The sequence below is a fragment of the Zophobas morio genome, unplaced genomic scaffold, assembly GCF_036711695.1.
Source record: "Zophobas morio isolate AGI-343-1 ecotype UQ-CSIRO unplaced genomic scaffold, CSIRO_AGI_Zmor_V1 ptg000075l, whole genome shotgun sequence".
Lineage (NCBI taxonomy): Eukaryota > Metazoa > Arthropoda > Insecta > Coleoptera > Tenebrionidae > Zophobas > Zophobas morio.
The window spans coordinates 1,024,850-1,041,997 of NW_026972180.1; the positions used below are offsets into that span (position 1 = coordinate 1,024,850).

At 34.4% G+C, this 17,148-nt stretch overlaps 2 protein-coding genes across 14 annotated transcripts in view; one reads left to right on the forward strand and one right to left on the reverse strand.

Annotated features, from left to right (window-relative positions):
- Window positions 1-3,252: 3,252 nt before the first annotated feature.
- Window positions 3,253-4,344, forward strand: LOC135143763 (uncharacterized). Its single transcript, XM_064075702.1, has 2 exons — window positions 3,253-3,308; window positions 3,588-4,344. The coding sequence occupies exons 1-2, from the start codon at window positions 3,253-3,255 to the stop codon at window positions 4,342-4,344; spliced, it is 813 nt and encodes a 270-aa protein (XP_063931772.1).
- A 3,102-nt stretch (window positions 4,345-7,446) lies between these two features.
- Window positions 7,447-17,148, reverse strand: part of LOC135143758 (transcription factor hamlet-like) — a 321,297-nt gene continuing 311,595 nt past the window's right edge. For 12 of the 13 annotated variants that reach the window (XM_064075684.1, XM_064075694.1, XM_064075693.1 and 9 more), the window contains 3 exons: window positions 10,552-10,654; window positions 9,567-9,942; window positions 7,447-9,511 (listed from right to left, as the gene is read on the reverse strand). In XM_064075684.1, coding sequence (XP_063931754.1) covers window positions 7,943-9,511; window positions 9,567-9,942; window positions 10,552-10,654 — 2,048 coding nt within the window. In that variant the 3' untranslated portion in view covers window positions 7,447-7,942. The remainder of the gene's footprint in view (window positions 9,512-9,566; window positions 9,943-10,551; window positions 10,655-17,148) is intronic. The other variant, XM_064075691.1, reaches the window with a different exon arrangement.

The following is a 17,148-nucleotide window of genomic DNA, read 5'->3' on the forward strand; positions in this document are numbered from 1 at the left end:
ACTCTTTCCAAAAGCTTATTATTTATAGCGTAGGCGAATACATAGTTACATAATTTTCTAGAGAATGTTATAATCTTGCACTTGTCATTGTTGAGGATCATATTATTATTAATACACAACTTCGTAGTAACATCCAGGGCTGCTTGGAGCCGATAACAATCTTCAAAGGAACTTATCTTGGAAAAAAATTTTAAATCATCAGCAAAAAGCAGTAGATTCGATGTAGAGAGGGATACTGCGAGATCATTAATAAATAGTAGGAAGAGTATTGGACCAAGATGACTACCCTGGGGAACTCCGGAAGGTATTAAGAGAGAAATCCCTTTAACGAAATTATTTGAATACGATTGGTAATATAAGAGAAAATCCATGTGTGAAGTTGACCACAAATACCGAGATACCAAAGTTGTTTCATTAGAAGAGCATGGTTAACACGATCAAACGCCTTACTAAAATCTAAATAAACCGAGTCAACCTGGCATCCATCTTCAAAAGCATCGATAATAAATTCATTGTATATAGCAAGATTGGTCACTGTACTTCTACTAGGAAGGAATCCATGTTGATACGGTGAAAGGATATTTCTGTAGAGTCGAATAAGTTGTTCTCTAATAATTGATTCTAAACCCTTACATAAAGCAGAAATAATCGATATAGGTCGGTAGTTAGTAACTTCAGATTTGTCTCCAGTTTTGTGCAGGGGAATCACATGAGATTGTTTCCAAATACTGGGACAAATACCAGTGTCGATAGATTTTCTGTAGAGTAAAAAGACAGGCCAGCCTAAGCTACTGGCACACTGATTTAGGAAATAAGGAGGAATTCCATCTGGTCCTGGATTTAAACTAGGTTTTAGAATTAATAGTTTGTTTCGAATCAAGTCAGGATTTAAGTCAATATCATGTAAATTAACGTTATTCAGAAACAAAGAGGGATTTAATTCAGGGTTATGGTTGTTCACATTTGAATCATATACATACTTAAAGTAATTAGTAAACATATTGGCAATCGTTTGGGGATCAGAGGAGTGTAAATCTTGGTGGTGCATATTTTTCGGTACACTAGATTTAGAATTGCGACTTCTGGAATTTACGTAGTTAAAGAAGACTTTAGTATTATCATGAACGTTATTTTCAACGAAGCTTATATAGTTATCGTGGTCTTCTTTTATTGCAACCTTAGCTAGTCTACGAACAGCTTTAAAATGATTATAATGGGTTACATTCAATGTAGATCTGTATAATGAGAATAATCTATTCTTTTTATTTACAAGTTTAACAGTATTTGGCTTAAACCATACTGGAAAATGAATATTGGGTTTACTAGTTTTAGGAGTACAGATATCATTAGTCTCATGAACAATGGAGTAGAAAGTTTCAATTGTAGCTTCAGTATCTGAATATTGCAAAAGAGAACCCCAGTTTATAGATGAAAAATAGTTATTTAAAAAGTGATCATTGGCTTTTTTGAAGTTATAGTACCAACTGATTGAAGGCACAATATTGGAAGTTGCATGATTTGTGGGGAGAATTATACAGAGTGGAGGATGATGGTCATCCACGGTAACTAATCCAAAATCTTCACTATGAACTTCAGTCGACGAAGACGATGTTAATATGAAGTCAAGAATAACACCGTTTTTATTAATCTCATGATTATGCTGAAATAACTCCAATGAGAAGAAACCATCACAGATATTTTTTTCTTTGTCGCTGACCCCTGCCATACAATGTCTTGAATCATTTGTGAAAAATAAATTTGGTAAGTTGTAATCACCTGCGATGCAAAGGTTAGCATCAGGATATGTTGTTCGGATGGAGTCCATTGATGAAATATTGTCCAAGTAAGAGTTTAAATCGGAGTTAGGTGGAATATGGACCGCACCGCATACTATAAAACTTTGATTAAAACTAATTGATACATATAGTTCTTCACATATTGAATCAGGAAAGCTTAGTTTGCTAGATGACAGATCAGCTCGCACAGCAATAAGTACACCTCCACTCCTAGTTTTTTTAGTAGACATTGGATTACGATGACGACGAAAAACTGTAAATTTTGAATAAAATATTTCACTGTCTGTTATATCACTACACAACCAAGTTTCGGTGAGAACAATTACATCATAGTCCTAATTTAATGACGATAGAAATGCTGATAGTGTTTTAGTTCGAAGTCCGCGTACATTTTGATAAAAGAGTCGTAGTCCGGAGTTAGAAATTACTTTTTTGATTGGACGATTTTAGGCATGCCATTGTAATACCGTAGACTAATGTCAGCTTCTCCATTGTCTCGCCGTGTTCGAAATTCCTGTCTAATGTTATAAGCTTAGGTTTGTTGCATCGGGGTGAGATCAGCATTGAGGTTTAGTTGCCTGCAATTTTTGGCCGAAATTAGGCTAATTTCTTTTTCATCACATTTATGTTAACTTCTAAAGCAGGATGATAAATACCTTTTGGTGTCAGTAATGCTTTCTCATGTTTTACTTATCAAGGAAAATTACAAAAAATAAGATCTTTTAGAACTTAAAAATTATCAAACACTTGATGTAAGGTACTAGAGTCGTGGAAATGAGAACTGTTCTTTAATCGTGAAGAAATTAGATCCTTAGTGATAAATATTGAAGGGGATTATTTGATTACAGTTTCAGTGAATGTGATAGTTTAAGCCCAGAGGGTAATCTCGTTAGAATTCAACCTCTCTGTTAACAAAACTGCTATTTACATGTTACAATACCCTCAGATACTTATAATATTCAGTAACAATGTCTTAATGTTAGACAATCTCATAAATAGCATATTACGAGAAAACGGGGATTTACATGAACAACCGAGTAACAATTTTGAACTGAAGCGAATCTGCATAATTTTTAATTGCACTTTTCCGGAGAAGATCTTGGTTTAAGTTACTTTAATAATAATTAATCAAGCTGTCATCAAAATTTCATCAATATAGTAAAGTTTTAATGAAATTTTGTTTTAAAGTTCCAGGTTCTTAATCTTGCTGGTTTCCTTTTTATATATACATCGTGGAGGCGACATCCCGGTTGTTTTGTTGAAATGTGGGAGAAACTCCTGCAGTCTTTCCTTCATAATTATAGCCATGCATCATTCCCATAAAAAATTTAGTACTTATAATCTAGTTCTGTTTGCATCTGGCATTTTTTTACCAGTTGCCTAATCTAGCCGCTCGGTATTTCTTCTATACCGTAGCGGCTACTTATCTGTTGATAATTTTTTGCAACTTTGCAAAATGCCGGCGTGCAGGATATGTGATATTAACATTAAGGACTTCGAGAAGGCTCAAAAGTGCTTTGCCTGTGGCAATAAAGATCATGCAAAATGTTTGAAAATTGAAGAGAGTGACCTTAAAATCTTGTGCAAATACGGAAATTTTCGCTATCTGTGTAATGAATGTCTTATTTTGGAGGGAACCTCCAAAATTGATGTCTTAAAGGAATCTGTTGTAAAGTGTCTAAATCATATCGAAAATAAAATTGAACATAATAATCAAATTCTAAATCAAGTTAAGGAAATTCTACCTTCTGAAAGTTCAACAAAAAATGATTCTTATTCAAACGTTGTTAGCAAATCTAAATCTACTGTTATTTTGCAACCAAAAGATACTAAACAGTCGATTTCTACTACAAAAAAAGATTTATTGAGTCAAGTTGATCCGGTTAAATTGAACCTTGATGTGGCCTGTGTTAAACCTGGTCGTAATGGAAGCATCATCATAAGTTGTAATGATACTGACGACTCTAATAAAATTAAGAATTTAGTTGGTGAAAAATTAACGGACTACAACGTGAAAAATTTGCCAAGTTTAAAGCCGCGGATTAGGATTTCCGGAATAGACAAAGACATTCCAGATGAAGAAGTGGTAGACTACATTGTGGGTGAGAATAGGTCTTTATTTAGTACTGAATATATCTGCGTATTAAAAAAATATCTTTCTTTGCGGAATAATAATAAGCGCATGCAAGCAATCGTCGAAGTAGATCTAGGCTCCTACAGTAATATAACCAATGCTGGGAAATTACTTGTCGGGTATGACTACTGTAAAGTTTGGGACGCGATTGAAGTTCGTCGATGCTTCAAATGCTCTGGTTTTAATCATATGTCAGGTCAATGTACAGCAAAATCTCCTATTTGTCCAAGGTGTGCCGGGGCTCATGTGCTAAAAGACTGTCAGTCTGAATCTCTAAAATGTACTCACTGTAGTTCTCACAAAGACAAAAATCCAGATATTTCCGATAACCATGCGGCCTGGGATATTGACAAGTGCTCAGTGTACCAAAATCAACTTCAAAAGCTTAAGGCTTTAATACTGGATACTAAGTAGCAATCACAGAATTCGCAGATGATTAATAGTTCTGCCACCAAACTATCTCTTACGAATAATTCTTTACCCAGTTGCTCAGCCAGTTCGTCATTTTTGTGTTGTTATTATCAGAATGTTAGAGGTTTATGCACCAAAACAAGGGAATTATACTTATCCTTAATGTCTGAAACGCATTTAAAACTAATTGCACTATCTGAAACTTGGTTGCATAATGGTATAAAGGATGAGGAATTAATAGATGTAGCTAAATTCAACGTTTATCGCAAAGATCGCAACTTCAAAGCGTGTAAATGTGTAAGGGGTGGGGGAGTACTTTTAGCGGTGGATCGTACTATATCTTCCAGTATCTGTGATAATCCTATGTGCAACAACATCTGCGATATTCTGCCTACTATTGATCTATTGTTAATAAAAATCAACTTTAATTCCCATACTATCTATGTTCTAGTAATATACATACCACCTCAATGTGATAATAATGATTATGTGATATTTTTTGATTTTCTGTTGTCTATGTCTTTTTTGTATGAGTCTCAACTAATTATATTTGGTGACTTCAATTGTTCAGAGTTTATTCGAGATACATCAAGCATAACGTTACCTACTATACCTCATCAGTGTATAATAAATTTTATTTCTTTTTACGATCTGAAACAATGCAATAATATTTTAAATAGTAACAATCGGCTTCTTGATCTTCTTCTTATTAGTAAAGATAATCACTGTATTGTTTCTCATGCACATGATCCACTTCTACCTGAGGACCGCCACCATCCTGCTCTTGCAGTTGAAACCAAAATGCCAAGGTATTACCGTAAGAAATTTCCAATTTCGGTGGCCTCTGATTATAATTTTAGTAAATGTAATTTTAATATTCTCTATCAGAAACTTTTGTTAGTGGACTGGTCGGTTCTTAATATTTTTAACACTGTTGAGGAAGCCGTTTCTAAGTTCTATCAAATCTTAGATGAGATTTTCCAAATGCATGTTCCAAGGAAAGTAACTCATGTAGGTAATTATCCCAATTGGTTCAATGGCTCTATTATCAAAATAGTGAAGCAAAAGAAATCTGCTTGGAAAAAGTATAGTAAAACTAAATCTCCGGATGACTATCTGACATTTAAAACTTTGAGAACCCAGTTGAAATCTAAAATAAAAGATGCCTATAAATTGTATTTGCAACGAATGAATTACTGTGTTAAGTTAGACCCTAAGAGGTTTTGGGGATTTATAAACTCCAAAAAAAAATCAGACCTTTTTCCACAGAATATGACGTACAAAGATTCAAACCTCTCCAATCCCAAGGATATTGTTGACGCATTTGCTAATCACTTTGCCCAATCTTTTACTGACAAAAATCCACCTGTTAATCTTAAATGTACAAGTCTAAATAAAAATATTCTTAGCGTAAAACACATCAGTGAAGAGAATGTATATAACGCCATTAAGAACTTAAAACCCAAAATGACTAACGGACCTGATCAAATACCAGCTTTTGTAGTGAAAGATTGTGCAAATGTGTTCACGATACCATTAACTATTATATTCAACCTTATTTTAAAGACATGTACTTTTCCTAATAAATGGAAGTACTCTAGAATTTGCCCTGTTTATAAAAAAGGAGAAAAATCAAATGTTGAAAATTATAGGCCCATATCTATTATTTCTAATTTTGCCAAGGTGTTTGAAACAGTATTACATAATATTTTGTCCCATCATATATCACAAATGATTTCCTCAACTCAGCATGGTTTTACCAAAGGACGCTCCACTATGTCAAATCTTCTTTCCATAACACAATTTTTAAGTGATTCATTAGACAACCAATGCCAAGTGGACGTCATTTATACTGATTTATCAAAGGCATTTGATAAAATTGACCATCGCCTCCTAATGCAAAAGTTGGAATGTTTTGGGTTTTCGGACTCATTAATTTCATTGTTAAATTCTTATTTAGACAGTCGATATTTATTTGTTAAAATCAATGGATTTAAATCAGAATTGTTCAAACAAGAGACAGGTGTTCCACAAGGCTCCGTATTGGGTCCCTTGCTTTTCAATATGTATATTAATGACATTGTTGATGCCATAGATGTGCATTCCCTTCTCTTTGCGGATGATTTGAAGATTTATACTGTAGTCAATTCATTTCATGATTCTCTTCGGCTTCAAAAATGTCTTGACAGAGTTTACAGATGGTGTTTGAATAACAATTTAATGATTAATAAAACTAAATGCTATGCCATGTCATTCACCAAAAAAGAAAAACCCATTATTTACAGATACAGCATTGATAACACCGTTCTTACTAGGCCTGAAGTTATACGCGATCTTGGGGTGGTCTTCGACTCAAAACTTTCATTCAGTCAACATATTCAGGCAATAACTGAGTCTGCTTTCAAATCCTTAGGCTTTGTCATCCGGAATGGTCGGGAGTTTGGTGATATTGAAACACTGAAATTACTCTATTTCACTTACTGTAAATCTTGTCTTGAATACGCCTCTGTCATATGGAGTCCTGTATATAATATCCACATTTCTTCCCTTGAAAGAATACAAAGACGTTTTCTTAAGACGGTGTCCTACATAGTCGATGGCGTTTATCCCCTGAGAGGTTATCCTCAGGATTTACTTCTGGGTAGATTCAAAATTCCATCTTTGCTAAATAGACGTAGAGAGCACTCGGTAATAACTTTATTTAAAATTGTCAAAGGACTGCAAGAGTGTCCTGATATACTTTGCAATTTATCACTTAAGATCAACAGAGGGAACATGCCTAGTAAAAATTCTTTCTATTTGCCCACTGTACGCACTATCAGTAGAGCAAATTCTCCACTTGTTCAAATGGTTGTTAATTATATGGACATCGAGAATCAAGTCGATCTATTTAACTGCACTTTAGGTCAGATTAAAAGATACTACCAAACAGAGCCAAGTTGAAGTTATGCTTAAAATATTTGTACAACGTTTCTGTGTCCTGTAATTGGGTTCCCCACCCGTGGACACTATGCATTAATAATAATAATAATAATAATAATAATAATAATAATAATTAAGAGGCATCGTCTGTAGTAATAAATTTATTAATTTATTTTACACTGTGATATAGGTGTCTAATATATGTATGAGTGATTTTAGATGAGTATAATAAACTATTAACAAACTATAACCTAGTACGTTTATTCCTAACTCAAACACGTTATTTTGTACAAAAATTATCGTTAACTTTGGCTGAATTTGACTCCCTAAAAATAAGATTTCTTTAGAAAATTCCACTATAGTACACGTTAAAATAACCTCGAACCGAACAACGAACCCAAATAACCCTCCTAGATATGTACAAACAACAAGTTGATAATCACACAAAATGCCCACTCTATGTACACGACGAACATTAAGACTGGGTGTAAAAGAAACCTTGCAAATTCCGTGCTACAACAGCTGAATCCGTGCAATAAGAAAGTGTCCTCAAAATTGACAAAATTCGTGTAGGAACTTCAAAATTGAATTTTAGACTCAACCAAGTCTCCGTATTTACAATAAATAACACTAACCCTACCCTATTTTACGTTTAACACAGGTATTTGAGTCAATCGCACTAAGTCGAAATCTTTATAGTCTGATCGTTGTTGTTCAACACCTCCTCGTCCACCTTGCCCGCGAAGTCCTCCAGCGGCGCCTCCTCCGAGTACCCCTCCGAGTCGTCGTCGTCCTTCACCACGTCGATGACGCTGTGCGACGGCGGCGTATAAATCCGCGTCTGGTTGTACTCCCCCGAGTACGTCACCTTCCCCATGAACGACCTGATCTCGTCGAAGCAGGCGTCCTCGCGCTCGTTCTCGTTGCTGCTGCCCGGGGAGTCCGCCACCACGCCGCCGTTGCCGTCGTCGGCTTCGTGCTTCTTGAGGTGCCGGTCGAGGTTGGTCTGCTGCCCGAAGCACCGCTCGCACAGCGGACACTTGAACGGCTTCTCTTTGTTGTGGATGTTCCTCACGTGTCTCTGAAGATTACTCGAGATACTAAAAGAGCGCTCGCAGTAGCGGCACTTGTAGGGTTGCTCCCCGGTGTGGGTCCTCAAGTGTCGGGTTAAATTCGCCGACCTGGGGAAGACCTTGCCGCAGAACTTGCAAGCGTAGCGGTCCTTCATTTTTCCTTGGGTCTGTTGCTGGATCATGTCGTGGAAGGGTTTACCCCCGAAATTCTGCAACCCGGGACGCAGCAAGTCGATGCGGTGGGGTTGCAAGGAGTTGAGGAAGGGGAATCGAGGAGGACCGAAAGGTGATGGAAGGAGCCTCTCGTTGCTCTGCGACTGGAAATTGGGGAAGTTGGGTCTGTACATCTCGAGGAGCATGGGGTGGATAGGGCGCGGGTACGCCATAGGGGGGGTGGTCACCACGTCTTTCTTTTCCTCTTCGAGGTCCACCACTTCGATTTTTTCCTCTTTAGGTTTAGGGAGCAGGTCGCGGATTTCGTGTTTGAGCAGCGGCTTTTCTTGAGGTACCAATCGCGACTTCTTCCATCCGATGGATAAGTCTAGAGGTTGCTCACCCTCTTCGCTGCTGACGCTTTGAGGGGTTTTGGTTTCGCTGCTCCTGGATAGATCCTTCGGGTAGTCTTCCTCCTGGGGGGTGTGTTCTCTTTGTCCGAGGAGCAGCTGCCCCGGTCTCGCCGGGGACGGGGTCAAGTTAGCTTCTTCAGCAGTCGGTGGACTTATCTTAGCCGATATTGACGGGACTCGGGGTGGGGTGAACCTCTCCTTCACCGGACTGAACCTCTCGGGGCTCATCGTCCTCACCTTCTTCGGTGGTGGTCCCTCCGGGCTATCTTCAGTCTTCAACTTGGGTAAAGGGAACAGCAACGGGTTCATAAACGCCGGTGGGGGTCCCGACGGGTGGAATATCTGGGGATAAGGCGAGAAGTGCGTAGGAAAAAAGGGCAAATGGCAAGTGGGAGGTCTGTACATCGAAAAAGGATTATTACTGCCCATCGGGAGTTGCTGCTGGGACGTCAAAGACGGCGTCGGCGTCGTCGAGTCACAAAATCTCTTGTGTTTTGACAGCGACGTCACCGTGGAGAAGGATTGACCACACTTGACGCATTTGATTTGCATGCGACAGTCCGCGTGCATCCGCTTGTGGCGGCAAAGGTTCGAGAACTGGGTGTAAGCCTGGAATTAACACTACCATTAACACTAAAATTCTTCCACTATGTGGGATAGTTACCTTGAAGCACACTTCACACTGGAAGGGCTTCACGCTCGAGTGTATGTGCGTGTGCTGCTTGAGTCCCGACGACGTGGCGAACGTTTTCCCGCACTCGGGGCACGCATGGGAGCGAGCACCCACGTGGTGGGTCCGAATGTGCCTCTGGAGGTTGCTGGGGTCTGTGAAAGTCTGCAAACTTTTACCATGACGACTAGTCCGGGCTGGTTGAGACCTCACCTTTGGACAGTTCTCGCAGTGGTATTTCCGGTGCTCGCCGTGCACCACCGAGCGGTGCTTGATGAGGCAGGGCCGGTGCGAGTAGGCCTTGGGGCAGAGGTCGCAGGGGTACTCGTCCCGGCGGTAGTTATGCTTGACCACGAGGTGGTCGTCGAGCCTGGAAAAACGACAGTAGTAGGGCGCGTTATGGTGGATGGACACGCGAGGTGTCGTTAATGTATCATCAATAACACTCAGAAATGTCAATTAATGAATTATTGAAGGGTTGAGCCAAGTGGTGTGATTCCCACTATTTGTGTAATTGAGCCGGGGAAGACAACAGAGACGACGGATTCGTGTACAATTAAGACGATTTTTCCTACTCCTATCGAATCCAGAAGGTAGTTAACGTAACAAATCTGGTAATAGACGTATCGTGTTGCGTAGGCCCATCGACCCAATAAAATGGGCATCAACAAAACAAATATTTACCCTTCAGCCGATATAATTTACCAGGAGGACATTAAAACCATATAAAGAGATAATGAAACGGGGGACCATTACTATATGCTCCGACTTATAAATAATAAATGGTACACGGAGTGGAGCATCACGTCACGTTTCCACTGTTGCCACAAACATACATTCGAACCGATAAACAGCCACGATAAAAGAGTAATTACTAATTAAGAACTCCATGAACCGACCGATTAGCTGAATTATTAATACGACAAGTAACCGTAATCCTCGCACCGGACTATTTTAAACCCTCTGTGTTTATACTCACTTATCTACGTCGTTGAAGGGCTGGTCGCACACGCAACACCGCGTTTCGGACTCGTCCTCCTCGTCGTCTTCGCGCTCGTCGACGGTGCCGCTGTGTTGGGATGCTGGAACGAAATAGAAGAGTTAAAATTGTAGGTGGATATTATTCAGGAAGTCGAACGGCGAAATTGATTCTGGTGTTTAGACAAACAAATTTGAATACATTTTGACTACATTTTGACATCTGCCAAAATAAGTCAAAAGCTGTCAGAATTATATATATATATATATATTGTTATATCCCAAAAGTGAGAATCTTTTCATAAAATATTTTACAATGATTAAATCAAAGTAAAATTTATAACCGCTGCAAAAAAAAAGAAAAAAAACAAAATATTTAAAATGCCAAAATTTTGAAAATTACCAGATTTGAGTTTTCTCACGTTTGAGCTCTGTTGAAACATTTTTAAAATTAGAGTAGACATTTCGCAAAAACTCAGAATTTTTTAAAATATTTAAAAGTGAAAAAAACTTGGATTGTTTCGAAAAGCATAAAATTTTGTTCAAGCTGCATCAAAGTAAACGAACTAACGAATAACAAAAATCTTGAGAAATGTCAACTGAGTGTAAAAAAACCATTGAGAATACAAATTTCTTTAAAATATTTCATCTATCAAATTGGACTAAACAATTGTGAAATTTATTACTTAAATTTAAATTCCATTGAAAATTGAAATAAAGATTCTTCAAAAATATGAAAAATATATCATGCGTTCAAGAACTGTAGTCACTGATTCCAAAAAGTGATAAAACCAAAGCTAAACCTTACTAAAATTAAAAATCAAGGAAAACATTTTCATGCATGATTTTTTTTATAAACACCTATGTAATTTTTGACCATTTCGATTTGCAAAATTTTTCATTTTTCGATTTTTCACTCTTTCGATTTCGAATTTTTCATCTATGTTCCCAAATTTTTGATTTGCAAATTTTACAATTTTCTAGTTTATTTTTCAATTTCTTGATTTTTAATTTTTCAATTTTCCAATGTTCGGATTTCACGATTTTTCGTATTTTTAATTCTTGATGTCAGTCTCTATTTCAGTGTTTTGATTTTTTTTTTCACTTTCTCGAATTTTAATTTTTTGATTTTTCAATTTTTGACTTTTTCAATAATCGTGTTTTATATTTTTCAATTTTATTTATAATTTTTCAAAATTTCAGTTTGAAAAAATTATATTCTTTTTGAAAATTTGACAGAATAATAAAAAATCGATAAAATAACTAATTAAAAATCGAAAAATTGCAAAATTGTAAAACCAAAAATTGAAAATTCAAAAAATTTAAAAATCGCAAAACGGTAAAATCGAAACGTGGAAAACAAAGATGACGTCATCACATCCTCAACGTCATTAAGATTTATAAACATTTTTTCTAGAACCGAAAAGAAAGTTTATTTTTGAAATTACGATGCGACGTTGCCACATTATTCCAAATTCCTTGAATTTTTTTAGCAATCGAAAAGTTCCCAAAAAAATCATAGTAAAGTTATTTTTAAAGTTTGTCTTACAATATTTTGTGGAGAGATAAAGAAAGGTACACCCTTTGTTGTGATATAAATGAGATTAAATTTTCATATACAGAGTGTTTACAAAAAAATGGTTAAATTATTACAATTTTTTTGATAATAATTACTGCCACTTTTTACTTTCTTAAAAGACAGTAATAGTATACAGGGACTTTAATATATATTATTCACTACTGAAATATCGATCCGAAGTTCAAAAGTAAACTGTGGTTATAAAGCCTATGAAGAGATAAAAATGGATATGGTTTTTAAAAAAACTAAGCTCTGTATAGTTAAAAATAATTTTAGAATACAGTCCAAAAGAAACGTATAACTTTACAATATTTCGCTGTATTTTTAACAACAATTTAACGACTTAAATCACCAACCAAAACTGGAGAAAATGTAATTAAATACACAATTTTCCTTAGATATTTTGAATCATTTGAAAAACCAAACATCCGGACTTAACTAAAGCACCTGTGCAATTTAAAAAAAAATCAAACTACTTCCACGTGATTAAAAACCCCCAACACTCCAAAAACGACCTTAAAAAACAGTAAAAAAAGTCAACTAAACCCATTACCTACTTCAGTCAAAACCACCCCAAATCAAGCCAAACTCCTTCTTTGTACACTCAACTCCTCCTGGAAACTAAAACTCGATACCCAAAAGTGTCCAAAATTCCGGCACCCCGGCCCAATCCACAGGTACCAAACGCACAAACTAACCAGAACATAAGTCACCGAGTCATATTGCACCTCCACCTGCCACCCCATTGGCGGGTCATAGTTGACTATCGGCGTCTCTTTTTAGCTAACCCTGTCAAGATAGCCGATTGTAATGTAATAATTGAGAATAGTGGGAGGTTTCCGGTCGAGGGGAGTCGCTCCGGTCGGGGTAATTTCGTTTTAACCCTCGCACGTGATTCCGATTGATAAGTGATTTTATTATCAACGGTTTTAGCGGCGTGCTTATTATGCGGAACGGGATTTTTGCCGAACGGAGGATTGTTTTATGGAGAAGGGCGCGAGGAGGAGCAAAGGGAAGGGGGGATGATTTTTGGGGAAGAGGGTGGGCGGGATGGATTAAGGGATGATCCTTATTATCGTTTGATAAGTACCGTGAATTTCGAATGTTATAATAATTTAAAACACAATCGTTATATAAATATGTATATGTTTTCTTCGATTTTCTTCGTTTTGATTCGTCTCTTGTACAAAATTGTGCGTTCTTTAGAAATAATCAACTATTTTTTTCCAACGTTCCTAAACATTAAATTAAAAAAATTGGAATTTGGATGGATACTTCAAAACGTTTATTTATTTCTTCATTCTTTAAAATAAAATCAGTGACCAGTTTTAATAATGCGAGTACTTAATTTTTGTGTTATAAAAAAAAACAAATAATTAAAACAATTAAAAAATACAAAAATTGAAATTTGGGAACAAAATTTCTAATTGTGTGGTAAACATGGCGCTAATTTATTAATAAATAGTTAAATAAAAAATCTTTGAAACAAATAATGAAAAACAATATTTTTCACCAGCTTTCCTGAAAGGATGAATTCTTTTAGTAACATTAATTAAAGAAATTTACTTAATTCTGATACCTCGATAGAAGAGTAAAAATAATATATTTGTAGAATTCTACGAAAATTTCTTATACAAGTTCAAAATTTCAAAATTTTTCCTAAAAAATGGTTAAAATAGGTTCAATCCACGAAGAATTGGTGCCAAACTGTAAACAACCTTCCGCCAGTTACAAATTCAAATGGCCGTCACGACATTTGTTCAAATTATCGTGAAAGAGACTTTAAAATTTTCAAAATTTTTCCAAAATATTGGTTAAAATCGGTTCAATCGCCTGAGAATTGGCGTCAAATTGTAGATAATTTTCGGCCAATTACGAATTCGAAACCGCCGTCACCACATTTATTCAATTTATCGTGAAAAGTGAGTTTAAAATTTCCAAAATTTTTCCAAAAAAATGGTTGAAATGGGTTCAATTGACTGAGAATTGGTGCCAGACTGTAGACAATCTTCTGCCAGTTACAAATCCAAAATCACAGTCACGACATTTATTCAAATTATTGTGAAAAGAGAATTCAAAATTTTCAAAAATTTTCCCAAAAAATTGTTAAAAGGGGTTCAATCGACTGAGAATCTAAGCCAAATTTTAGATAACCTTTACGTAATTACAAATCCGGAATCGCCATCACATCATCTCTTCAAATAATCGTGAAATGTGAGCTGAAAATTTTCAAAATTTTTCAAAAAATGGTCAAAATGGGTTCAATCTATTGGGAATTTGTCTCAAATTGTAGATAATCTTGAGCCAATTACAAATCCGAATCGTCTCCACATCGTAAAAAGTAAGTTAAAATTTTCAAAATTTTTCGTCAAAAAAATTTTAAATGGACTCAATTGACTGAAAATTGGTGGCAAATTGTAGATAATCTTCCGCCAGTTATAAAACCAAAATTGTTGTCACAACATCTATTCAAATAAACGTGAAAAATGGGTTTCAATTTTTCAAAATTTTTCCAAAAAATGGGTGAAATGGGTTCAGTTGACTGAGAATCGGTGTCAAATTGTGTATATAATCTTTCGTCAACTACAAATCCAAAATCGCCGAAATTGAATAACCTAGAAATTTGGAATCGAATATTTGAACCATTTTTAAAAGAAAAATTGACAAACTTAAAACGGAAAACTTGAAGAACTGCAAATTGAAAAGTTACAAAAATTTAATTTTGAAAAAACAAAAAATTACAAAATCGTAAAATTTAAAAACCTATAAATTGAAAATTTTTAAATTGCCAAGAGATTGTAAAATTGACGAAGACACGAAAAATCCACAAATTAAAATTCGATAAAGTGATAAATTAAAAAAAAATACATTATTGGTAAAAATTGAAAAATGGAATAACTGAAAAATTTTTAATTGAAAATCCGAAAATTTAAGATACCAAAAATAGCAGAATTTAAAATTTAAAAATCGCGAAACTGAAAAAACAAAAAAATTAGAAAACTGAAAAATGGACAAATTTGAAAAATTTAAACTTGAGCACTCGAAAAATTGTAAAGCAGGAAAATAGCAAATCGAGAAATGAAAAATCGTAAATTTAAAAAAACGAAACATAAAAAAAATACAAACTGAAAATTCGAAGAAATAAATTGAAATAATGAAAGATTCAAAAACCGAAAAATTGAAAATAGATAAATTGAACTTAAAATTGAAAACTTGCAAAATTGCAAATCGCAAATTCCACTAAATAAAAATTGAAAAATCGAAAAATTAAAAAAATTTAAATGTCCAAAAATCGGCAAATTTAAAAATTGAGAAATGGCTGATTGAAAAAGCGAATAAAAAAATTGATAAATCGAGAAAATAAAAAATGAAAAAATTAAAAACAAAAACAAAATTAAATAACCCAAAAATCGGGAAATACTGAAAAATCCACAAATTTCGAACAGAAAACTTTAAAAATTGCACATTGAAAAATTAAAGACACGAAAAATCGAAATACTTGAAAACTCGAAAAACTACAAATCGAAAAATGCAAATAGAGAAATGCAAAATTGTACTATTAAAAAATCGAGAAATTGGAAAAATTTTAAATTGGAAAAATTTAATAAACAAAAAATTAAGAAACTAAAAAATTAAAAGTGAAGAAACTGAAAAATCGAAAAGTTAGAAAAAACGAAACATTGAAATATCGAAAAATGAAAAAGTCAAAAAATTAAAAAATCTAAACATTAAAAAATTTAAAATTAAAAACTTAAAAAAGTGCAGACCGAAAATTTGAAGACATAAACTGAAACATTGAAAGATTAAAAAATCGAAAAATTAAAGGAAGGAAAAAACCACAAATTCAAAATCAAAAAATGTATAAATTAAACAAAACAATAACCAAAAAATCGTCGAATTTTAAAATTGCAAAATTGCAGACCGAAAAATCGAAGAAAAAACATTTATCGATCCAGAAGATAAAAAGTCCAAAAATTAAAAAAAACGAAATAACTAGAACAATTAGAAACCGGGAAATCGAATACATAATTGAATATTTTTAATTGAAAAAGTGAGAAATTTAAAACTGAAAACTTGAAAAATTACAAATTGAGAATTAAATACACGAAAAATGCACAATTTAAAAATCGGAAAATTAAAAAATCTAAATTTTGAAAAATAGAAAATTTGCAAAATGGAAAATCGAGAAACTGAAAATTCAATTGAAGACCTGAAAGGTTGAAAAACCGAAGAATTAAAAATCAAGAAATTGCAAAATCGAAAAACTGAAAAAACAACATTGAAATATCTAAAAATTTAAAGGTGAAAATTGCGTTAGTAATCAAAATTTTCCAAAAAAAAAGTCAAAATGTGTTGAATCGAGCGTGAGTTTAGAATTTACAAAATTTTTACAAAAAAATTGAAGTTAGAAATTTTGAATTAGTCAACAAAATAAATAGCTTTTTTGACATGACGTCATAAGTTTTTTGGAGGGAGCAATAAGATAAATATTCTTTTTGATTTTACCGTTACATTCCCGGAAAAAAAATGTACAACGCTACTGACATTTTTTTAATGAGTATTTAAATAGTCGTTTTATTGTTGCAAAAATTTGTCACACTCTTGTTTATTCATCTTTTAAGAATCTTTGACTTCTCACTACCATTTTTATTCTAAAATAAAAAAATTAACGCTTTTATCTAACAGTAAAAAATAGTTTTTAATTAATTAATGAGGTAAATATATGATTGGATTTGTAACCTGAAGACGGTGTGAGACCAGGAAGCCCATTAGACCACTAGCTCTTCGTCCATTTAATTATATCAAAATAATGTATGTATACAGCAACTCATTTAGCGAAAATAATAATGGTGTGACTTACATATCTCAGTGGATAACTTTTGTTTACTCAGCGATAAAACCATGTCTACGAAAAAGCTCACAAAATATCTACTTGCCATCACCACTCTCGTTAATTCCAACACATTTAAATAAATCTCTTGTAAAATTCTTCGAATCTGTGTCAAATGCAGCAGGAAA

Coding starts and splice junctions, on each gene's coding strand:
- LOC135143763 (XM_064075702.1), top strand. CDS start 3,253: ATGCCGGCGTGCAGGATATGTGATATTAACATTAAGGACTTCGAGAAG. Junction 3,309..3,587: donor GACTTCGAGAAGGCTCAAAA/GTGCTTTGCCTG, acceptor AAACGTTGTTAG/CAAATCTAAATCTACTGTTA.